Source organism: Salarias fasciatus, chromosome 12 (assembly GCF_902148845.1).
Source record: "Salarias fasciatus chromosome 12, fSalaFa1.1, whole genome shotgun sequence".
NCBI lineage: Eukaryota > Metazoa > Chordata > Actinopteri > Blenniiformes > Blenniidae > Salarias > Salarias fasciatus.
The window spans coordinates 12,479,862-12,504,431 of record NC_043756.1 but is presented as its reverse complement, the minus strand read 5'-3'; the positions used below and the strand labels follow the sequence as shown (position 1 = coordinate 12,504,431).

The following is a 24,570-nucleotide window of genomic DNA, read 5'->3' as shown; positions in this document are numbered from 1 at the left end:
CTGACCTGTCTGGGATGGAGTCTGTCTTTGACCAGTGCAGGGCAGACACCCACCCTCACCCAGAAGTAGCTGGGATGGGCTCTGTGACTCTGAACAGGATCAATGGTGGAAGAAAGTGAAGGAATTAAAAATAAATTTGATGAGCGGCATGTTTACTTTCAGTAGAAACGATTTATAAGCATTAATCCACAAATGAATTGACGGTTGAAATGAAATTGTGAGTTAGTATAATTCATAAATTTGTGCTTATTCAGTTTTAATCAATCAATTATTGGTTTTTAAATGACATCATCATCTAGTTTGCCCTAGATATGCAAATGAGGAGCTACGCAAATTAGATGAGACGTCATCTAGAACGTTCCTGACGGAGGAGCAGGAAAAGTCCAGGCCTGTTTTGCTCTCATTAACTGTTTGCAAAGATGGAAGAAACTTATGTAATGTCAATCACAGCGTTCTGAAATCCCGTGCTGAAGATTTGAGCAGTATGTCTCCATACTGAGCATTTGAAACCGGATGTAAATGTGATTGGTCGAACCTCGACATTATCACACACTACATTCGACAGAAAAAACCAGCAAAATAAACACTAATATTAAACGATAATATACTAATAATGACTGTACTTCATTGTCGATAAGTAATCTGCAATAAAAAGCAGATAAACAGCTTGGGGTGACAGAAAAGTCACCCCGAGGAGGCGGGTCCATTCTACTAATTACTGATTAAATATTTTGCACGACATGAAATTAATCCAACCAGCGCTATTTAAGGTTTGGGCCAAATTAAGGTTGCCCATGGCGATCTGGTTTAGAAAAGCACTGATATTAAAGAATGATGAAACGCTCCACCTTAAAAAATTACCACCAGCTGCAACTGCTGTTCTTGTATTAACTCACAAGGGGGCGCAGGACAATGACTTTCCACCTGTCAAAAAAAAACAAAAAAAAAAACAAAAGATCAAGGGAACCAATGCATAGCACCCTGGGCCAGCCTGCAAGGAGCTGGCACAATGTATCATTTTTTAACTGACGTCATCATCTAATTGACCTAGATATGCAAATGAGCAGCTCTGCAAATTTGATGATGTCATCAGAACGTTCCTGACTGAGGAGTTTGAAACAATATTTTGGTTTAAAAGCAACATGTTTTTTGTGTTTGTAGCGCTATAAAACACAATAAAATGCACCATATTTAATTTACCGTAATTGATAAACATTTAATGTAAATGTTATCATTATTTCACATTTTTATGACATTTCATGGAATATAACTAGTCAATGTGTTTTTTTTATCCTTAATTTGTATGGGATCAGATTGGGGTAGTACCCAGTTGGTTTGCAATTATGGAATAAACAAGATTAAATTGAAAATGAAAGGATATCCTTTAAAATGTACAAAATTTAAAATGTAAAGCATTTTACGAGAAAAGGTTTGAGGTCATAATGACATTAACTCATTTTGTTCAGTTGAATCTGAAACTTGGCAGTTCTGTCATTGAGAGCTCGTCACCACACCCTAAAAATTGAATGGTAAAAACAACCCAAATTGGTTTATTTTTTAACCCAACAGTATTATCAATATTGGACCAGCCCAACAGTAGTTATTTTTACCCAGCAAAATGGATTGGTCTTTTTACCCAACAGATGGGTTAACAAATTTTATCCAATCATTGGGTCAAATAAATTTCAGCCCCAGGTCGATTTTACCATATGACTGGGTTGAATATTGTCCTCATTTTTACCCCAAATATTGCATCCAATTAATTCAGCCCTGGTCATTTTACCATATATACTGGTAAATGTGTCCAAATTCTGGGTAAATTAACTACAATTCTGTGTTAATTCAACTACACAATCTTCCAAAAAGGTTGATTCATCCATCCATTTTCTATGCCGCTTTCCTTTTCAGGGTTGCATTTAGAGGTGCCAGTTCCAGCTGCTGCAGGCAAGGATGGGGTACACCTCAGACAGGTCATCAGTCTGACACATTTAGACACACAACCACTCACACTAAGGGGCGGTTTAGGGTGACCAATTGACCTGACGTGCATGTTTTTAGTCCAGGGAGGAAACTAGAGTACCTGGAGGGAACCCACGCACACATAGGGAGAACGTTGCAAACTCCACACAGAAAGGCCCCAAGTTCGACCGGTACTTGAACCCAGGACCGAATTGCTGTGAGGCAAGAGCGCTAATCACTGCGTCACCATGCAGCCATGTTGATTCCTAGAGAAATTTATATAATATACATATCTTATAAACAGCTAATTTTCAAACTTTTTTAAAATTCAATCTATACTGGTTGTGCAAATAATACAATATGCAATGGCACACTTGCAAACAATGTTTATGTTCTGCCCTCAGTAACTGCCTCAGTGTTTGATAAATAAGTTTAAAAAGATCATAATTTCTAATAAATATTCATCGTTCATTTGTTGGAATTTATATTAAAAAGTAATGCTAAAAGAAGAAATGTTACAAGATAAAGAAAACAAGATAAAGCACCTCAACATGATGAAAATCCCCCTCCCAAAAACACTGCTGACATTCCCATCAATGACCCTGCACAAAGCCGCTCTCCCCCAATGTACAATAAGACACCCACAGTAAATCAGTCTTTCAGCCAACAAAGAGACAATAGTAAGTCCACACAACCCTCATCCCAATGATCGCAACAACTCACCTATGGTGGACTTTGCCAAGTTCCTCGCACGTAGAGAGCTATCACAACAGGACTTTTCAAGTTTGACGACACCCCAGAGAACTTTAGAGCGTGGCAGTCATCTTTCCTAAAGCAACTGAAGAAGCGGGGCTCACATACAGTGAGGAGTTAGACTCCTTGTCAGTGGCTCGGTAAAGAGTCCTCTGACCATGTTAAAAGAATTCGAGCTGTCTACATCACTGACCCCAAAGCTGCATTAGAAATGTCATGGGACAGACTCCATGAGTGCTATGCGACTCCAGAGATTGTTTGAAATTGCCCTCTTCAAAAAGCTCGACTCTTTCCCTCGCCTTACAAACAGAGACAATGTAAAACTCAGGGAGCTCAGTGATTTGCTTATGGAGCTGTTGGTTGCTAAAATGAGGGCTATCCTTCCAGGTTTGACTTATCTTGACACTCCACGTGGCATCAGGCCAATTGTTGAAAAACTACCTCCAAGCCTACAGGATAAGTGGGTCCATACAGGCTCAAAATACAAGCAAAATTATGAGGTCACATTCCCCCCTTTTCATTCTTCGTGACATTCATTCAGCAGCAGGCCAAAGCCAGAAACGACCCAAGTTTTGCCTTAACATGCAACAGCCAGGCCCTACAGCAAAGGTGAGAGAGCTCCATTCAAACCAAACAGTTACAAAACACCCATTTCTGTCCACAAAACTGACATCAATGCAACCACTGCCATAAGTAACAAAGATGAGGATCTGACACGTTACTGCCCAGTTCACAGGAAAACCGCATCCCTTAACAAGTGCAGGGCCTTCGGATGAAACCATTACAAGAAAGACGCAACATACTCAAAGAACACAGGCGCTGCTTCAATGTGCTCTCCCAATCACACTGTCAGAGACTGTCAAATAACATTTTAAATGTGATGAGTGTCAAAGTGAAAAACACTGCTCTGCCTTGCACCCCGATACAACTCAACAAACCTCAGTCACCGCCCACACCTGAGCTAGAGACAGAATCCCATGAAAGCGCTCCGCCTGAGGTGACATCACGGTGCACTGAGATCTGCGGTGAAGGCAGCCCTCCACGTTCCTGCTCTCAAGGTGTGCTTAGTCAAAGTGTTCCCCAAAGACCACCCAGAACGCTCTGTCAAGATGTATGTGATCCTTGACGATCAGAGCAATTGTTCATTAGCGAACCAGAATTCTTTGAACTCTTTGGCATAAAAGGCAGCCCGCTAACATAGAATATGAGGACGTGTGCTGGTCTAAGGGAAATGCTTGGCAGAAAGGCAGTGGGTTCCAAATCGAGCCAGTCAACGGAGGTTTGCATCTGGATCTTCCCCCTCTCATCGACTGTGATGAAATAATGTTCAACCGGGATGAAATACCAACACCTGAAATCGCCCTTGCACATGCCCACTTAAACATCTGCCCCCCACATTCCCAAACGCGATCCTGTGCCCAGATAGCAGTCCTACTGGGCAGAGACATCATTCAAGTCCACAAGGTGCAGCAACATGCCAACGGGCCCCACAATACCCCCTTACGCAGAGACTGGACTTAGGGTGGGTGATCGTGGGTGAAGTATGTGTCCGTGCTCATAAACAAACTGTCACGTGTGTACAAAACTCACGTGCTTCCTAACGGCCGTCATCTCACCTCACTCCTTGCCATAACAGCATCAACATCAAAGAGAAATCATGCTACGGTGGGGAGCATGGGACAGGCCTCTCTAAACACATTCGAAAGACACCTACAGCTGAAGAGAAGATTGGACAGAATGTCTTCGAACGTACAGAGAGTGACAACAAATGTGCCATGTCCTTCGAGGATGAGACCTTTCTAAAATAATGGAGAAAGAGGTCTATCAGGATGAAAACAGCCAATTGGGGTTGCTCCCTTGCCATTCCGGTCTTCCCGTTTGCCACTCCCTAACAACAGAGACCATGCAGTGTCGAGACTCAGCTCCCTAAGACGCAACCTCACAAAAACGCACAGATGCAACGACAGTTCTCAGAGTTTATGGAAAAGCTGTTCGAGAACAAGCATGCAGAAATTGCACCACCCATCAATGATGATGCTGAATGTTGGTACCTGCCTACCTTTGGGGTATATCACCCCTAGAAACCCCGGTCAGATAAGGGTGTCTTTGATTCCAGCGCCGAAACAGTTTGGTGTGTCCCTCAACTCAGTGCTACTGACAGGCCCAGACCTCAACAACACCTTGGTCGGTGTACTCATTCGGTTTAGGAAGAGCCTGCGCATACACGTTTTCGGAAACAGCCCATCGCCAGCAGTAGCAATCCACTGCCTTCGGAGAGCAATCCAGAAGGGCGAGCCCAAGTTCAGAAGCGACACAAGGCACTTTGTCGAGAGACATTTCTATGTGGATGATGGGCTGATTTCGCTTCCTACCGAAACTGCAGCAATAGACCTGCTCAAGCGCACATGTGCATCCCTAGCCGAGTCTAATGTCAAGCTCCACAAAATCGTCTCAAACAGTGTTTCGGTCATGCAGGCATTTGAGCCCGAAGATCTAGCCACAGGTATCAAAGACCTAAGCCTTGACGACGACACTCTACCAGCACAAAGAAGCTTGGGCCTCTGCTGGGACATAAACACAGACACCTTTTCGTTCAAGGTAGCGGTGAATGACAAACCCTACACAGCATCTTTGACCCCTTAGAATTAGCAGCACCTGTGACAATAAAAGGCAAACTGCTGCTGCGTGAACTTGCAACGGTGTTCAAGATTGGGACGCTCCTCTCCCCGAGGACAGAATGAACACATGGGAAGCATGGAAAATGTTCCTCCAAGATCTGTGCAGTCTTCAAGTCCCACACTGCTATTGTTATGGGCCCCAAGCTAGGTTGGGTACCTCACAGCAATAAGATTAAGTTGTTGGATTCAATGCCTGAAAAACAGGTGAAAAGTGCATGAAAATGAGGCACACAGGTGTTGTTCTGCTGCAAAATCCATCTGAAGATGAAGGGGCGGTCTCACACCTTAAGAGGAGCATCCAGAAACAACGAACACACCCAAAGGTTCCTACCCTCAATTTTAAATGCTACAGTGGCCCTCACTGTTATTCTTCTGGTTTTAACCCTTTTAACTAGGGATGTGCGATACCACTTTTTTTCAGACCGATACCAAGTACGAGTACTTCATCTTCAGTACTCACCGATACCAATACTTGCATACCGATACTTTATACACATAAAATTTCAAATAATGCAATGAGATTATTTTGAAAATGAATTTTATTTCCAATAAAAAGGCAGCCCAGCCACTATGTTTAAGTCCAAATAATAGTCTGAAAAATAAAACAAGCAACTGAGTTTGCACTTATTTAAATGAAATTAAGTGCAAGATAAAACAATTTCTCTGAGTTTTACACTTTACATAAACTAAGGTTTTTAAATGTACTAATTTGAATGTTTTTTTTATGAACTAAAGTCAAAGATAGAAAAACCCCTGAGTTTAAAGAGTTGCTCGTGTTATTTGTGCTGCTCTAGGATCTCTGCTCTTCAGTTTCTCGGTCTTCTGCAGAGTTTGCCGTCAAGTTGCTGCCGGAGTTTTCTTTTTTCCAGCACAACAGCGTCAGACTCTCGTCCACAAGCTTCGCCCTGAGGTGTTTAAACAAATTACTAGTGGCAAATGAACAACATCGCGCACCTCCTTTAGCAATTTTAGCATTGCAGAGTCAGCATTCTGCAAAGCTCGGCTCGTTTTCACTTATATAACAGAATTTCCACACCGGCGAAGTTTTGGTGAGACGAGCAGCCGTTCTGGACTCATTCCTGTTGTCTCTGCTCTGGATGAGACTCATGGAGAAGTCAGCCCGCTGCAGTGTAGCCCTGCGCCCAATGACGTATAGAATACTATTCTATACGTCATTGCCTGTGCCTGTCAGCGCTCCAGAGAGGAGCTTCTTCCTCCTTCATGTTTGTCGGCAGCTTGCATCCCATTTGGTTGCACTACCGCCAACTGCTGGTGAGGAGGGCTTACTACGCGTGGGGTTTTCTTGCCGTGAGTATCGGCGGCTGGTATCGGTAGCCTTCACGAGTACCCGATACCTTGAAATAAGGCCAGTATCGGCCCGATACCGATACCTGGTATCGGTACTCGCACATCCCTACTTTTAACAATTAACACTGGCAACAATAAATGCAAATAATAAAGGTATTAAGGCATTTGCCTATTTTTGAAATATGAAATAAATCACATTTGTGAGGGGATCACACTATGTACCGACTTCGCTCTCAGAGTCCACCTACACTGAACTGTGCATCTTTTCAGATGCTTCGAGCTGGGCGATTGCAGCAGTGGCATACCTAAGGACAGTCAACGAACAAGGACATTGTGAAGTCGGATTTGTGCTCGGAAAAGCAAAACTGTCACCACGCCCAGAGCCCACAATACCTCGCCTTGAACTATGTGGAGCTGTTCTCGGGGTTGAGATAGCTGAGCTCATCCTGGATGAACTGGATCACAAACCAAATGCTGTTACATTCTATTGTGATAGCAAAGTGGTCCTTGGTTACATCTGCAACGAGGTGAAGCGCTTCTACGTGTACGTCCACAACCGTGTCCACCAGATGCGTCAGTGGCACTATGTCGTATCAGAGCAAAACCCTGCAGATCTAGCAACCAGATCTGTTCCCCCGTCACAGCTCATGGACACTATGTGGTTCAAAGGGCCTGACTTCCTCCACAAACCTCCCGAACCAGAGACATTTCAGTCCTTTGATCTCATACACCCTGAAAAAGACATTGAAATCAGACAAGTCACGACTCTTGCCACAAACATTCAAAAAAAGGGCCTCACACCAGAACGCTTCAACCGCTTCTCGACATGGAAGTCATCAGTGCGTGCCATTGCCTTTCTGATTCATCAAGCCCGCTCTCACACAACTGTCAACTCATCTCATCACTCGTGCAAAGGCTGGCATCAGTGTAACAAGCCACGCACTCCTGAAGAACTGCAAAAAGCTCAGGAGCTCATTCTCCAATCTGTTCAAAGAACTACCTATCCAGAGGAGTATGCTGCTCTCCAAGCCAAGCAACCTGTCCCAAGTTCAAGTACCATCTTACCTCTTGACCCTTACATGAGTGAAGGCCTCATCAGAGTTGGGGGCTGTCTCAGACACTTGTCTCTGAAGACAGAGGTCAAATACCCTGTCATTCTCCCTAACAATCACCATGTCACGAAGCTGGTAGCAAAGCACTACCACACAAAGGTAATGCACCAAGGAAGGCAGTTCACAGAGGGAGCCATTCGGCAAGCTGGACTCTGGGTTGTGGCTGGTAAAAGACTGGTGTCATCCATTATTCACCACTGTGTAACATGCCGAAAACTCAGGGGCAAATTGGAAACTCAAAAAATGGCAGATCTCCCTCCTGAGAGACTCGACACCTCCCCACCTTTCTCCTACGTCGGTCTGGATGTATTCGGTCCATGGACAGTCATCACACGACGCACAAGAGGCGGTGCAGCTGACAGCAAAAGGTGGGCCATATTGTTCACGTGCATGACTACAAGAGGTGTCCACATGGAAGTCATTGAGTCTATGGATGTCAACAGCTGCATAAACGCATTACGCCGATTCTTTGCTATTAGAGGGCCAACAAAGCAACTCTGATCAGATAGGGGCACAAACTTCATTGCAGCCAGCGTGGAACTCGGCATGACGCAATTGAACGACAATCAGCCAAACATCCTCAACTACCTCCACACCAACGGCTGCACGTGGGAGTTTAACCCTCCTCATGCGTCCCACATGGGAGGTATTTGGGAGAGGATGATCGGGGTGACACGCAAAATACTGGACTCAATGCTTTTGCAGAACAAACACACCCGTCTGACACATGAGGTGCTTTGTACCTTAATGGCTGAGGTATCTTCCATCATCAACGCGAGACCTCTAGTTCCCATCTCAACAGATCCATCATCCCCTTTCTTGCTCTGCCCAGCGATGCTCTTAACCCAAAAGCAACATGTGCCTCCTCCGCCAGGAGATTTCACTGCCAAAGATCTAGTGGAAGCAGGTGCAGGCGCTTGCAAATGAATTCTGGGGCCGCTGGAGGAATGAGTATCTCAACACCCTTCAGTCGAGGTGCAAGTGGCATAAAACATGTCGCAATCTTCAAACAGGTGACATTGTGCTTCTGAAACAAAATCAGGCACCGAGGAATGAATGGACAATGGCCATGATCACATCGACCATCCCGAGCAGTGATGGGAAGGTTAGGAAAGTGGAAGTGAAGACATCATCTCAAGGTGTCTCAAAGACTTACCTGCGTCCCATCTCGGATGTTATTGTTCTCTTGGAGAACGATTGAAAAGTGACTGATGAGAAAATTAGCAGTGGCATTAGTAATGCCAGGCGGGGAGTGTTCCGCCCTCAGTAACTGCCTCAGTGTTTGATAAATAAGTTTGGAATTTATATTAAAAAGTAATGCTAAAAAGAAGAAAATGTTATACAGTCAATGTGTGTTTATCTGCCTTTTATTTTGAAGTTGATGCATTGTGGGATGCATTGTGGGAATCAGAAGCTCAGCCTAGGAAACGTGTTATCAGTCTGTCTGCTATCATCTGAGTTTCTCCTGTGTCTCAAAGCTCATCTAAGCCTCCGAAAACAACGGCTTTTCACTCGACCTTTTCAAGCCACAATTTGTATTGTAAGCTGTCTTCAGAAGATTGTATTAAAGGAGCAAGACGCTCGGATCCTGGCTTGTGAAAACGAGTTTGGTTTGCTGTTCATCTACGTTAACATACACGTAGTACCTAACACGTAGTGGTAACAGTGTAGTTTAAAGTATTTATTTTGAATTTATTTGGACCCGTTGACAACCCAACAGTGGTCAAAACAATCCATGTGCTGAGTTTAAAAATCGATGTTGGGTCTGATGGACTCGAACCCAACACATGAGTTGCAATAAATAACTCCAAACGCATAATAATAGCCCAAATTGGGTTACTGATTTCATAACCCAGCGATTGGGTTAACAAAGCAACCCAACATTTTTTTTGTGTGCACTGGTAGCTCTTTTAACCTTGTGCTGTTATTTTGTATTATTGGATTTAATGGAATATATTTTGCTGAGTGTCCAATGTGTTTCACTAAAAAAGTTCCTATAACCTACCTGATTAAACAGATCCATAAACTCTAATGTGGCCTCCACTTTGGTGATGATGGGTAATTTGAGACATGTAAACATGCTCCTGAGAGACATCAACCCCCTTTGAATAGATGCACGAAAGGCCAGAGCCAGAACATGCAAGACATACAGATTAAATTTTTTTGATACAGTTAGCATCTTGGATTATAATCACTTTTAATCATGCAGTTTTATGAAATTGCTCATTTACAAAAGAAACAACAAAACTTACCTCATCCACTTCAGCAAGATACCTCTTCCTCATCTACATCCTGAAGTAATGTCACACACATTTTGTGTAGTGCCACACGTATTTAAGAGGGACAACATTAATTCAAATAATGGGCACAGCTTCAAAGTAGAAATCATTTCAATTAAATGTCTGTTTTTTCTTTATGAGCTGCTGTTAAAAATAAATCTCATTCCACTCTAACTACATTTTCATTCATAGGACTTCGAGGTATTTTTTTTTTTTTGTTTATTAGAAAGGAAACTCATGACAATCATTTACAGCACATCTCACAAATCAATATGTAGTCAATAATGCAATTTCAAAAACAAAAAATGATTCACATTTCTGGGAGAGTCTTTAGTTTTTGCTGACACACTCAGAAAGCTAATGACTTATTGTTGATTTACCTCTGACAGCCAACGGTGGACTACGTGTTTTTTACACACCACATCAAGAAAATGGAGAGGTTTGACTTGTGATGCCGAGGAGGAGGAGATTGTAAACAAACAAGTTGGGCACGTGTGTTGCTCAGGGACAGACATACAGTTCTATTGCATTGTCAGCTGATCATGATACTACATTGAATAAGGAAAACATGAACAATTTCTCAGTCTTCCACTAAATGTTCGTCAATGAAAGTTTCCTTCTTTATCTCCCACAAAGATGACGTTTCCATTAACGGCACAGAAATGTGTCCTAATACCCGAATACTGATAAATCTAACGGAATTTCAAGAAAATTGAACACAGACAATGACAAATAAAAGCATGAAAATGACATCTGTGCCACTGGCCTCATCTGCTGCCCAGAGTAAACACAATTTCAGCTTAATTCAGCACAATAGAGAATTGTGTGAACAACCAAATGTTTTTCATCTCCACATTTGGAGGCATTTGCACCAGTTTCATATTTTCACAGGAAAACATGATATACCATACACCACAAGCAATGCATGATAATGGAAAACACATGTACTGTCTGTAGGCTAATACAGAAAATGTATACATTCATGCAATCCACTATGAACTGATTAATCGATGATTGAAACTGTTCATGTATTTTATACTAATTCACACTTCTGCAGCAGTTAAAATGTAAAGCTTGGTTTGTACGGAGTCACAAACGAAGTCTGAACATCAGCAGAGAAAACACACACCAGCCTGGACAATCTCCAAAGACTGAAACAGACAGAAACCCTTTTCTTCACTCAATATTCATCAAGAAATTTTCAATTGGAGAGGCTAAAATTAAATTGATCAACAAATATTACATTGTCAGTTGAGGCATTTTAGATTTTGAAACCATCGCAGGTGTGATTTAAAAAGAAAACCTTGAATATCTAGGCAAGCCTGCTAAGATGACACTGTTTGATATTTGACAATGTTGGTAACCTGAATTTTAACTCATTTCTAAGGTCTTCCATCAGTGGGCGTCGCCATTGATGGACATTTGGGGCGTCCAGAGGCAGGCAGGAGGTTTTCCCAGTACTGTCGACCAGCCCTGAGACGAAATTTAGCACATTAGTAAGTTAAAAAACAACATCTGTTGAAAATCTTCTGTCATTTTCACTTGGATTTTGTCCTCTGTTATGTTAACTACCACCATGCGTCCATATATGAAGCGTGAGTCAGTGTCTTACCTGGCCTTGACCCAGGGTTTAGTGTGTGTCTCCAGAGTAGATGCCCAGAGTGAGTGCTTCGTTGAGGCCGGTGGGAGGAATCCTCTCTCTTCTGCCAGCTCTTCTGATATGGCCCTGATATGGTACGGCTCAAATCCACAGCAGCCACCGATGTAGCGGATTCCTGCATTGTAAGCCTCTCTGGCATATTTATGGACGTCCCAGCGCGTGATGATTCTGGTCTCCAGAGCTGAAAAGAGATGAAAAATTTAATTCTAAAGCTCTCTTCAAACTTCACATGTAAAAAGTTTAAATCGGCCATGCTCACATACTTCAAGTGGCAGGAGCAAGCTTGTAAAACCCTAAAATCTTTCAGTTTTCTCAGTAAACTGATCTCGGAAAACGACATTATCCACAGTTAATCTGATCAAACTTTTACATGCAATAAAAAAATATTAGATAAATAACAGTATAAGCTCTGTCCTTCAATAATGAAGGTGGAATTCTTCAGAAAGAATAGATTCACTTTATTCTTGTCATTCTCACACCACAGGACTGTTTTCTTTCCAATTAGCCAGAGTTAAAACATAACCCAGTCATATTGAGACACTTTTTTGACTCATTTCAAACTTGCATTTCTAAATTGTTTCATTAAACAGTTTCTTTGATGTCCCCTGACATGACACAGGGCTTTTTCAGAGTTTCGGTTGGAGAAATAAAGCTTTGTCCATGTATATCAGTCATTGTTGTGGATCTCAGAGTCACCTTCACAACATGAGCTTCTCTTTTACCTTCAAAAACTTCTACTTTTTGCTTCACAGAGTATTTAACACTGTCCATTTGGAGTGAACTTGGCCGGATGCCCACTTCCAAAGCAGCACATTCAAAAGCTTCCAGCGTTAATTTAGGAACCCTTCCAGGCAGTAACATAAAGAGCAACAATACGCGATCCAGGAGCTTTCGAAACCTTTTTCTTTGCACAGAACAGGTCACATCTTTCGGTGTCGATTATAGATAACCAAAACCGAAAAAAAAACTTTTTTTTTTTTTTTTTTTTTTAGAATACGAACCAAAGGGGTACTCTGGTAGACTGACGTATCCTCCGATGTTACACTCTGGTGTGTGGAAGCCAAGCGGCTGGACCATGAGATGTGCTTTCAGACCAGCTTTCTCCAGACCCTCTTTCATTAGTTTCACTGTGCGAACACATGTGAGTGGATCCAGGTGGCAGTTTATTCCCACGATGTCCGCCCCTGCAAGTCAGACACAGTCACATAAAACACCTACAGGATGTAGGTATAATTTCAGAAATACATGAAAAGCAGCACAGTAGATGCTATGTACCAGCTTTGACCAGTCTCACAGCACACTCTCCAGGTGGGACTCCTTCCCTGTCTCCATCAGGTGAGATGCAAAGTGTGGCTCCTACAGGTTTCCCACCGGTTTTCATGACTTCCACGGCCCACACTGCCTCCCCGACATATTCAAAGTACTGCAGGAAAAGATGTGCATTCGGTCATCAAAGACACACACTCAACTTCATAAACTGTACTCAGTATTGAATGATGCTGTTTTTAATGATGATCTTACTTCCACCATGAAGAAGTCAATGTCCTTTTTCAGGAAGTCATCCAGCTGTTTCTTGAAGATGGCTTTGACCTCATTCTCACTGCCCTTCTTGACGTAGAGTGGAGTCTGGGACACACCTCCAGCCACCAGAGCGCCACCCTCATCGGCGACCTCTCTGGCCAGGTCGCAGGCTGCACTGTTGATCTGGGCACCCTGAGGTAGACGGGAAAAGACTCGAGTCATTACACAATCAAGCAATGTCAACTGTAACAACTCTTAGTTTCTCCTAAAAAAAAAACCAAAACAACACTGACAGTGATGTTGGAGACATTGCCACTCAGCTCCAGTTTATCCTCGCTGCAGTAGAAAGTGAAGGTTTGAATCACATCGGCTCCAGCTCTCAGGAACTCCCTTTCCAGCTGCCGCACTGAAACAAAGACAGAAATATATATAAGGTTAAGGTGAAGCACTTGGTTACACACACACTGGTAGTTTTCAGTTGAAGCAGACCTTCATGTGAGATCTCACTAGAAGAGAGGTTTGTGGGTGTGGAGATAAGGGAAATGAAGATGCTTTTATTTGAGTTTATCTTGATGTTCCAGTGAAGTTTATGGGGAGTAATTAAGGACAACGGGCACGGGACTTAATCAATCGGCCTGAGAGTCACACCCAGAAGGGTGAAAGGTCATTTGGAACAACCACTTGGAGAGCAGAGGAGACGTGAGGACCGCTTGCTGATGGAGCCAACTGAAGAAAGGACATCAGAGGAAGATGTAGGGAGAAGCAGACTCCCAGAATGAGCAGGAAACATTTCTTCTGTCGTAGTTTTTTGGCTGAATAAATGTAATTATTAAATGTTGATCTACTGTTATCAATTTTCAGAATGGTCAGTAAGGAATTCAGGAATAAGAAACAGATTATTTAACATGTATACCAGCTTCAGGATGCTCCACTGCAGCCTCTGGTGTCCAGTGCCCTGCCTTCACGTAGCCACGCCGCTCCAGCTGCAGCACATATCCTCCATCTCCCACAACCACCTCCCCGGCATCCAGGCGCTCTAAGATACCCTCCAGACAGACACACACACAAAAATTCACTCCATGTACACTTGACTGCAGTGGCTGGTAATCTGATTGCATGTTGTCTTAGCACACTGAGAAGAAAATATTCCTGCTCACATGTATTGTGTAATTCCTTCCGTTAAATAAAAAAAAAGTTTGAACTTCATTCTTTGGGAATCTTATAATAATTTAGTTATATGTGCCCTGAATCGTCCAGTCTTTGAAGGAGTTTATGTGAGGACACTGTGGTTAAAGTTTAACAGACACAGAGGGCAGTTGGAGAGGAACCAACACCGCCTGTTATTCCACCTGCTATAAACTTTCATCCCTTTTTTATTCTGTCCAAGCAACTGCAAACATTTATTTTCACATGGTTTAAGTGGAATACCATTTTTTCTGATTAATGCACATAATGGTGCCCATTTTTTAATTGAATATAAGTTAAAACATTCAGATATGCTGAGGCGAGTTAGACAACAAGGGTGGAAGTAACTAATTCCACAAATTACAACTATTCACAATACCCTAATTAAGTGACTATTGTTGAGTTATTTTGTATTGGTAATTTTGTCAAATCATGTTCATTCTTATTTTTTTTAAATGACCAGTTATTACTGAATAAGTCCATAAAATGTATCAACATTAAAGCTTTTATGTGTACTGTTCTGTAGTGAATATATTCATATTTTTAAGGACATCTACATTTGTACTTTACACATATTTGTTGTTTGTCCCAGAAATCGGCTTTGAACGCAGATATTTCATACATGTAAACTGAATCAGAACTCTGCAGTTGACAATACCAGAAGAACACTTCTATTTTTGTTTACTCATATTAAAATCTTGTAACAGGAATCATTTACAGCAGGGGAAGAGAATTTTACAACAGAGACCTTGACAGATCTAAGTCTGTCTCCAACGGTTTTTTTTTTTCTATCTTATCATGATTTTACAGTCATCATGTTTTTCTTATTATTATCTGTTAGATATAACTAATCTAGGTGTCATTCAGGTATCATTAATATCTAACTTAAATCAGTAGGGTATTGATTCGAATAGATAACATACTGGACAAACATAATTAGAGAGATAGAAATTTGTTCTATTACTAAATATTTAATGTGGAATCAAACTAAGCTCAGGCCAAAATCAAGAAAGCTGAAATCGCTGATTGTTTCCTCATCTTTGTTAGTAAAAATCCGGCCAATGATGAAAAAGTGCCAATGTTTATTTTCTATTAATTTATTATGTGAAAAGCATTTGTCTTGCAGTAGAGTTGATTTTGACAGCCTGTTTTGATATTAGTTTTAGGCTCGCCTTTGTGTCAAAGTGTCTTTTCAGTTTTTATTAGTTTTAGTCACATTCATACTCTTTTTTTGTCTCGTCAAGTTTTAGACAACTTCAAGTCTGAGCATTTTAGTCAGAACAACCCAGGATAATTTTACTCTAGTTTTAGTCAATGAAAATGGTATTTTCCTCTCGTTTTAGTAATGTAATTGTATTTAACCAATCAATATAATATAGTCTCCTAGTATAGACAAAACCAATTTTTTTTTAATTAAAAATCATTTCACAAATCAAACATGTTTATCTTACTATTAATATATGGTTACCTTCTAAACTCAACAATACACCCAATCCAGGCATGGTAGATGCTCTGGTCAACATATTTTAGTAGTGTGTGTAGGTACACACACACTCATAAATTTAGATAAAATAAATAAAGAGAATAGTAGCTCGACTGACAGAAAAAAAACAGGAATATGTTCAAGTTTAACATACACAGAATATACATGAATATAATTCACAACATTAACATAATAAAGGGTGTGTGTGTGTGTGTGTGTGTGTGTGTGTGTGTGTGTGTGTGTGTGTGTTGCTTAATGTGACTGTATTGCTTGTATTTAGTGCCAAAACAACACAACAGATGACACTGACTGCATACAACTACATCAACAAAACAGATAAATATCTCCATCCTCTCAGCGCGGCTCTCGGCTCCAGCAGCGGGGTTGAGGAAGTTATAAACTCCGCCCGCCCGCGCTGCGCTGCGCTGCGAAACAGAAACTCAACCAACGTGACTAAACACTAAAACCTTTTTCGGTCTCGTCTTGTCTCCGTCAACGAATATGAAGAGACGTTTTTTGCAGAGATTTTATATTCTCAGCCACATTTAGTCTCGTTTTCATTCCGTCAAAGATATTGCACGATATATTTAATTATAATTATCGTCACATAATCCCCGTTTACGTTTCCGCTCGTCTCGATTTCGTCACGTGAAAAAGCTTCGTTCACGAGGAGGTTTCGTCATATTTCTGGTTGCGCGGTGTTTCGCAGACTTACCCTCTTCTTCTGGTTCGCCATGGCAGCCTGAAGTTCGAGTAGAGTTCACGCCAGTCGTCTGCAGATTCAGTATGCGAATTAAAAAAATGAAAAGAGGATAATGTCAGGAGACTGGGAGGAGCGAGAGAGGGGCTGAGACACTGAGCCGAGTCTTTCCCACAGCACAGCTTCATAATACAGTGTTTCGATTGAAGCATACAGTGTATAATGCATTGAAATAACTACACTATTATAAGACAAATTTCACTTATCTTGTGTTTTTTTCCCACTGATTTGATAGTCCCCGAGTCACATTAACCTTTCAGACACCTGTGCCACAGTGCAAGGTGCTCAGTGGGAGCAGGTCAGGGTTCACTGTGTTGCTCAAAGACACTTTGACATGTGTACAAGAAGAAATGAGGGCTGAACCTTCAACATTACAGCTGAACGATAACCCAGAGCCGCGGCAATCCTTTATCATGGGAGAGAGTCAGTGATAAGTCAGTGTTTGACAAGTTATCACTCTGGTTGTACCTTCAAAAACTCATACCTACTCATCTATTGTGAGTCACTGTTCCACTTCACATCAGAAAAACAAAAGTTTGATTGTAGGTTTTGGAGGCTTTTCGCTCTCTACAAACTCCACATACCTCAGTTTCCACTCACAATCGAAGAATAAACATTCACGTGTAGTACATATACACAACACCATAGCAAAGGCTTTGCATTTTTTTTTTTTCATTTTTAACTTTTACTATGGGGTTCCGTTTGTGTGGTTTTGCTGTTTCGTTGTGGTTTTTGCTGTTGCATGGTGGATTTGGCAGTTGCATTGTGACATTGGCCCTTCTGGGCCACTGTAGTACAGGGCGCTGCGGCATTTTAGCAGCAGAAACCATTCATACATGAAGTTTTTTCTTTCTGTTTTTTTAGATAGATTAGATGGATATATGTCAATTGAATTTTTGAATGTCACTTCTTCAGCTTTGACTGAAAGGTAAAGTAAAGATACTTGTAAGGCGCGTTCGTCTTGAGAGCAAGATTTATTCATCTAATTGGAAGAAACTGTATAAAGCTCTTAGAGCAGCTGGACTAGGTGTTTTTCCATCCTTTCGACTTAGTGAACTAATATAAAGAAACTTCTCAACTATCTTACAGCCACTGATTATTCTCTGTGAAGTATGAAAAACACCCAGAAGATGGCAGCAATGCACCAATGACGTGTCTGGTCTGCCAAATTCACAGAAGAAGAACACGTCACGTGACGTCATTTCCTGGCGGGAAGTATATTTTGACAACATCCGCTCCGCTGAAAGGACATAAGACTACAAAAAACTTTTTATTGTTTTTTAATTATTTATTGTTGCTTTCATTGTATCGTCCTCATTAAAACCAGGTAAGACGTGTTCTCAAAGCGACTCAGGTTGTTGGATGCTGGTTTGTGGATTTTAACCTTAACTTTTAACGTTATTAATATATATCTAACAAGAAGATAAAAATCGGGATTTTTTTATCTTAACAATGCCTACTGACCCCAAAGGAAAGCTATCTAAAGGACTTTGTTGAGGTTTCGCTTTTACAAATCACGCTAACATGACCTAATATTTCTTTTTTTGACCCTAATGTAAACTATGAACCGAAAAGACAGTGGTTGAGGGACACACCAATTCGTCAAATATTTGTAGTATAGTAGTGATGATGGTTGTTAATACTCTGTTTTTCTCTTTAAACTACCGATTCATGGCAGTGCATGAATCGGTAGTTGTTATGATCAGATGACAGACGACGACTCATGCAGTATCACCACATAATTCAACATCTATGTGTCGCACAGCCTTCCTGGAGAGGTCACCACTTCATTACTGGCAAAAAAAAAAAAAACAACAACAACAAAAAAAACAAAAACAGAGAATTGCCCCCACATACAAGCCAATTCGGTACCAATAATTATTCATACATAAAAACACGCAAAGTCCACAGATAAAGGCTAAGAAGTCAAGGCAGAGGTACACTGATGTGAGGGAGGCTAACCACTACACTACTGTGCCTTGAACCATTTTTTTAAAAGTAAATTCACTGTACTTTAATGATCCGATATCAAAACAAACAAAAACAAAATGTTTAAAGTCATGTCAAGATTTGTCACACAAACCACAACAATCAACCAAGCAGCTCCTCGATTCAAGGGAATAACTCATTAGTCAGTGTTTAGATTGTCAAGGATCTATTTTCACCCTGAGATTAAATCCCACTGATCTCAGTTCCAACTCATGATTGAGTTTGGTCCATTATTTCTCCAGGCGCTGTCACGCTGTCTTAAATAACAACATGGAGGCTGCAACGCTGAGTGATGTTCCTGCTCCCTCCTGTCCCACCACAAAGAAGGAAACCTCACCCACAGACATGCTGAGGTGCTCCTTCATTATCTTTCTTGTGTCCGTCTTCATCCTGACCCCAAAGCCCCAGTGTAGAGATAAACCTTTAAATCATTTATATCCTGTGTCAAAGGCAGATTTGCTTTCTTTTCAGGATAAAACAGCAGATGTCCAACCAGTGCTTTGAGATGGCGGTACAGCTGACTGCAGGTACATAACAAAGTTCAGTACAGGCATGAAACTGTTTCCCCATGCTGCTCACCAAGGAGTTAATGTCCGACTTCCTTCCGTAGGTGAAAATAAAAGGTCCTGCAGCACATCTGAAGCAGAGAAAAACTTGTGAGTGTTGATGAAATCAAAGAAAATGATCCCCAAATTGATTGTCTGTTGATGTTTGTGGGTCTGCAATGACAGATTTGCCCCCAGTAAAAATAGCAGGCTTCCTTTTGTGAAGCCAGATCCTGTCATGTTAGATTTTAAGAGCCACAGTGTGTCTATGTTATGAAAACCATGTATCTGAATGCCATGATTGAATTCAGCCTGAATTCCATCCACAAATCCAGTCACTTTGCTACAACCAAAGACCTTGTCTTCTTCCAAATCCATTGTCATGACTCATTTTTTTTTTGTATCTAAATGTTTCAGGCCAGATTTGATCAGTGAGCTTGAAAACGTGAAGACGGTTCATTTTAACAGCACATTGACTCTTCACAGGTAAACTGATGCCCGTTTTTTTGTGTTCAATACAAATGAGAGAGCAAATTATAAGATGGAGACAGTGAGCTTTGATGAATCCTTACAGAATGCAGATGTGGCACGCTATTTCAGAAAAGCTGAAGGAGGCCGATTCAGATTCAGAGTGAGTCCTTTTTTTTTTTTTTTTTTTTACAATATTGAAATCACGAGCACATTTTCAGTGATTTGATTTGTCCCATTTGACTTTCCCAGCCAGTTGAAAGCCATGAGTGACCGCTGCATGGCTCTTTGTTCTTGTATAAAACAACTTCAGCAGGTAAACGGCTGCATCCTCCTTTCAGTTTCACATTTTACTGTATTTAGAAAGTTTTATGTATGAAAACAGTTTTTCACCTTTAGACAAAGTGGTGTGTTGTGAGGATTTCATGTTTCTGGTTCTCTGATGCCAAATGATCACACATTTGTTTTTGGGTTAATTTAACCACTTCTTGTAAAGGCAAGACAGCTTTCTTTTTCTTTGTTTTAACTTTTTTAAATTTTCTACAGGAGTCCAAAAGTCTTCAGGATGAAATCACAGAAACTCAAAAGAACAGGCTCGGTAAAAACTCAAACTGATTTTCTCTGATCACTGTGTACTTGACTGCTGTTTTATGAATTCCTATCAGCTGACTGTGGTGACCCCAGATTAAAGACTCGTCGCTAATAATTCTGTGTGTGTGTGTGTGTGTAGAGATGAAACGACTCACACACGAGAAGATGCGACAGATAGAAGAGCTGACGTCCAGAAAGGAACACCCAGACTCCGAGAAGTATAAAGCCGCAAAAGAGAAAGGCCAAACCGTCCTGGAGAAATATAAGAAGATGACCGTCATGACTCAGAACGTCCTCAAGGTAAGTGCTCACGACAAAGCCAGTGTTTCTGTTCAAGTTTCACATTTTTAACTCTTGTTTGTATTTCTGAGGTATTGTTGCCACTGCAGGACGACAGACGTGTGTTGATTCCAGCTGCTGTATTGATTAGTGTTTTCCTCCTTAGGGCATCCTGTTGGCCTGTAAAGTCAACTGGCTGGATGATCCTGAGGTCCGAGCCATCGCCATGACTCTGGAGGAGTTTCCCATCTCTGACTAGATGAAGTCATATATCTGCTTTGTGTTTTTCAGCCTAATAAATGGCTTTAATCTCAGTCTTTATCTCAAGTCTCCATGGTTGTATTTCCTGTATATCATGTTTTGCCAAAACATTTTTTATGAACACTGAATTGATGTTTCATACTAAGATACCCTGTCTGTACTGTACAAACTGCTTGGAATGTATCCCAAAACACTTGAATGTTGGGAGATATTCATGAATCAGAGGAGGCTTTAAAATTAAAGGTAGATCTTCCAGTAACTTTATTACTTCACACAAACGATACTGCTGGGTATTTTCTGAGAGAATAAAAAGATTTGAGAGGTATTTACATGTTTTTTTCCTAGTTGAGCGCCTCTGTATTTCTTTCCTGTGCGTTACAATGCAGTACCGCCTCCGCCAGAGGGCGCTACGTGACGGGAGGAGCAGTAACAGCTACACAGTGAAGAAGAGGACGCGGACACGTGTGTGTTTGGAGTGTCTCACCAACTCTGGGAATCTGTTTTTTGGATTTCTCTTGTTTTTTATTTCTGCCTGGCTTTGTAGCGATATTAACACGCAGCGGAAAATGCCGAAAGTGAGAGCGGAGAAGAAGAGCAGGCAGCACCAGGAGGTGAAAAACCAGGGTGAGCGCACAGTTAGCTTTAGCATGCTAGCAAGCGTCAGGATCAGCTGATGGAGAGAAGTAGCTTCACGGGAGCTTCCTATCTCAACAACATGCTGACATTTAATCCTGTTTCTGTGTTGATGTCCTCACTGTCAATAGAGTTATAGGTTTTTTTGTGTTATTTTGCCATTTGTTTTCAGATGAACTTTGAAGTGTCAACACTTTAAGATTTAAAGTCCCTGATATATGATCCACTTGGCTTTAGGAATCAACAGGGAAATTTAGGACTGGACAACATTTTTGTTAATGTTCTTGTGTTTTTGCAAGTCACAATAAGATGCTGTGGTTGAACCTTATTTAAATATATGAAACACTCCAGCTTTGAAGTGATCCCTTCACTTTAACATTACACTCACTCAGTTTGCTCTCCCCTGCAGGGATCATGTTCAACACTGGCATCGGCCAGCACATCCTGAAGAACCCCTTGGTCGTGAATGGGATCATTGAGAAGGTTTGATACGTTCAAGCTACACAAATCTATTCTGCACCCAACACCCGAGGCTCACGGTGCTCCCGAACTGTGATGTTTTCCCTTCCAGGCTGCTCTGAGGCCAACAGACGTGGTTCTGGAGGTGGGGCCTGGAACTGGTAACATGACGGTTAAACTGCTGGAGAAAGCCAAGAAGGTGAGATCTGCACTGTGTTCATCAAATACTCAGGCTGAGATGTGAGAGTTGACACAGAATCCGTCATCAGACTATGTGGTAGTTTAGTCTAACATGCAAACCGAACCGGTGGACAGACACACCGTGTTGCTTATTCTGAGACATCTGGTTTCAGGTAGTGGCCTGTGAGTTAGACTGCAGACTGGTGGCCGAGCTTCAGAAGAGAGTCCAGTGCACGTGAGTGGGGAGAGCAGCGCTTAATAAAACATGCATGCATGATCAAAGATACATGTTTTTTTTTTTCTTGCCATCAACAGACCTCTGCAAACCAAACTCCAGGTGTTGATCGGAGACGTTTTAAAAACAGACCTGCCTTTCTTCGACGTCTGTGTGGCGAATTTACCGTATCAGGTGAAGACGCGTCTCCATCTGTCTTCGCCCTTCAGTGTTGTTTATTGCCTTCATCTACAGCTCATGTCCTCTTTATCGTGCAGATTTCTTCTCCGTTTGTCTTCAAGCTCCTCCTGCATCGACCTTTCTTCAGGTCAGAGACCATTTTAATGCTCAGTGAGGAATTCTGATGTGTTGGTTCAGTGTTTCTAATACTGTTTATTCTTCTTATTGTCTCAGATGTGCTGTGCTGATGTTCCAGAGAGAGTTTGCTATGAGACTGGTGGCCAAACCGGGAGACAAGCTGTACTGCAGACTGTCCATCAACACGCAGCTGCTGGCTCGTGTCGACCACCTCATGAAGGTCGCGGAGCCAGACGTCACTGTGCCGTCTTCTCCTGATCGCTGTACAGACGTTCACCTCTGACCTGTCCTCCATCATCAGGTGGGGAAGAATAATTTCCGCCCTCCTCCGAAAGTGGAGTCCAGCGTTGTCAGGATCGAGCCGAAGAACCCCCCTCCTCCCGTTAACTTCCAGGTGAGCTCCGCGTCTCCATGTGAGGAAAACTCACCGGTCAGAACCAGAGACCAGCAGCAGGTCACGTGACGGTTTGTGTCTCTCGTGCAGGAGTGGGACGGTTTGGTCCGAGTCGCGTTTGTGAGGAAAAACAAGACGCTCAGTGCAGCTTTCAAGTGAGTTGACTGAAAGTTAAACGTGGATTCCGTCTGCGAAGCGAACACGGAGAAAAACAAGGAAAGTGTTTCTCGTTTCCAGGTCGACAGCAGTGGAGCAGCTGCTGGAGAAAAACTACAGAATCCACTGTTCTTTACACAATGTGGTGAGTTCATACCGCAAGGTTGAGATGTACTGTAACGCTGGTGCGCATGAGGCCTGCAGGTCTGCTTCAGATAAATGTGTCCATTGTGTCGTGTGACCTTGGCTGTCTTGAAAGGCGCTGATTATATAGAAAGTGTCGTATCATGGTTTTCTTTTCCATCTGTAAATTGTGCGCAGCGTTCAGATGTGGGATTTGTTTCCCCAGTGAAACATCAGAGACGTTTTTTATTTCTCGGTTTGAATTGAGAACGCTTTGCTCCACCTGCTTAGGAAGTCCCGGCTGACTTCAGCATCTCTAAGAAGATTGAGAGCGTGCTGCAGGAGTCGGACTTCAGCGAGAAGAGAGCCAGGTCCATGGATATCGACGACTTCATGGTGTAAGGGTGTCAGATGTGTCTTAGTTACTGGAACTCTGGGGTTCGTGTGTTTTTACTCTGGTCTCTCCTTCATCCTCAGACTGCTGCACGCTTTCAACTCAGCAGGAATCCACTTCTCTTAATTCCAAGATGGAGCTGAAACGACTTTCCTGGACAGTGGGTGTCATAAACAAGGAGGGTTAGATACGTCAACAACTCATATTGAGTGTTATTTGGAGGCAGTGGAAGCATATTGAATGGAATTGGACACAAACAATACAGCTGTTGAATGATGATTGGTCTTCAAACTGTGTGTGTATTGTTAAATTATCATCTAAACCATTCAGAAGTTTGATAAACCACATCTGGCTGCTGCTTCATGATTTCTGCAGCAGAGGAGTTGAAAATGAACCTAGTAGTGTGTCAGAAAATTCATTGTTTCAGGTGAACCCCTTTCTCTCACCACTGAATGACTGGTTTTTGAGAATACGATAAAGGCTTTTCATCTTCTGTCCGCAGCTGCTCTGGTTTGAAAACAGTCTTTGTTCACTTCAGTCTGGAAAAGCTTGAGCTGTTTAAAGAAGAGAACTGTCAGCAGCCTCAGATTAGGCTGTATTCTGGGACTTGCACGGTTCTGAATTAAAATATTTTAAAACTTTTTAACTGCTTTCAGTGCGATTCTTGAGGTTTAGCATCCTTCTCACCACCAGGATCGGGAGTGAGACGTGTAATCTGAATGGTTGCAAAAAGAGGAAGATGTGGGTGTAGTGATTTATTTTCACCACAAGAGGGCCTCAGCAGACCATTTCTAATGCAAAGCAGCGTGGAGGGGGTTCTGTTGTGATGTACCCAAGATTGTGAAAGTATCATTTCTGAATATGTTAC

At 41.9% G+C, this 24,570-nt stretch overlaps 3 protein-coding genes across 3 annotated transcripts; 2 read left to right on the top strand and 1 right to left on the bottom strand.

Annotated features, from left to right (window-relative positions):
- Nucleotides 1-10,398: 10,398 nt before the first annotated feature.
- On the bottom strand, nt 10,399-16,719 carry LOC115398161 (betaine--homocysteine S-methyltransferase 1-like). The gene is made up of 8 exons (XM_030104823.1): nt 16,654-16,719; nt 14,184-14,316; nt 13,564-13,676; nt 13,271-13,462; nt 13,025-13,172; nt 12,751-12,933; nt 11,702-11,930; nt 10,399-11,562 (listed from the first exon to the last, which is right to left on the bottom strand). The coding sequence occupies exons 1-8, from the start codon at nt 16,672-16,674 to the stop codon at nt 11,472-11,474; spliced, it is 1,110 nt and encodes a 369-aa protein (XP_029960683.1). The 5' UTR covers nt 16,675-16,719; the 3' UTR covers nt 10,399-11,471.
- Nucleotides 16,720-17,950: 1,231 nt separating this feature from the next.
- LOC115398163 (centromere protein H-like) lies at nt 17,951-21,117 on the top strand. The gene is made up of 10 exons (XM_030104824.1): nt 17,951-18,025; nt 18,930-19,040; nt 19,159-19,214; nt 19,298-19,343; nt 19,650-19,718; nt 19,807-19,863; nt 19,953-20,016; nt 20,247-20,298; nt 20,431-20,591; nt 20,737-21,117. The coding sequence occupies exons 2-10, from the start codon at nt 18,958-18,960 to the stop codon at nt 20,827-20,829; spliced, it is 681 nt and encodes a 226-aa protein (XP_029960684.1). The 5' UTR covers nt 17,951-18,025; nt 18,930-18,957; the 3' UTR covers nt 20,830-21,117.
- A 168-nt stretch (nt 21,118-21,285) lies between these two features.
- Nucleotides 21,286-24,335, top strand: LOC115398214 (probable dimethyladenosine transferase). Its single transcript, XM_030104888.1, has 12 exons — nt 21,286-21,455; nt 21,874-21,947; nt 22,036-22,122; nt 22,277-22,338; nt 22,419-22,512; nt 22,596-22,645; nt 22,732-22,855; nt 22,937-23,029; nt 23,120-23,184; nt 23,267-23,330; nt 23,600-23,706; nt 23,786-24,335. The coding sequence occupies exons 1-12, from the start codon at nt 21,398-21,400 to the stop codon at nt 23,826-23,828; spliced, it is 921 nt and encodes a 306-aa protein (XP_029960748.1). The 5' UTR covers nt 21,286-21,397; the 3' UTR covers nt 23,829-24,335.
- The last annotated feature ends 235 nt before the right edge of the window (nt 24,336-24,570 follow it).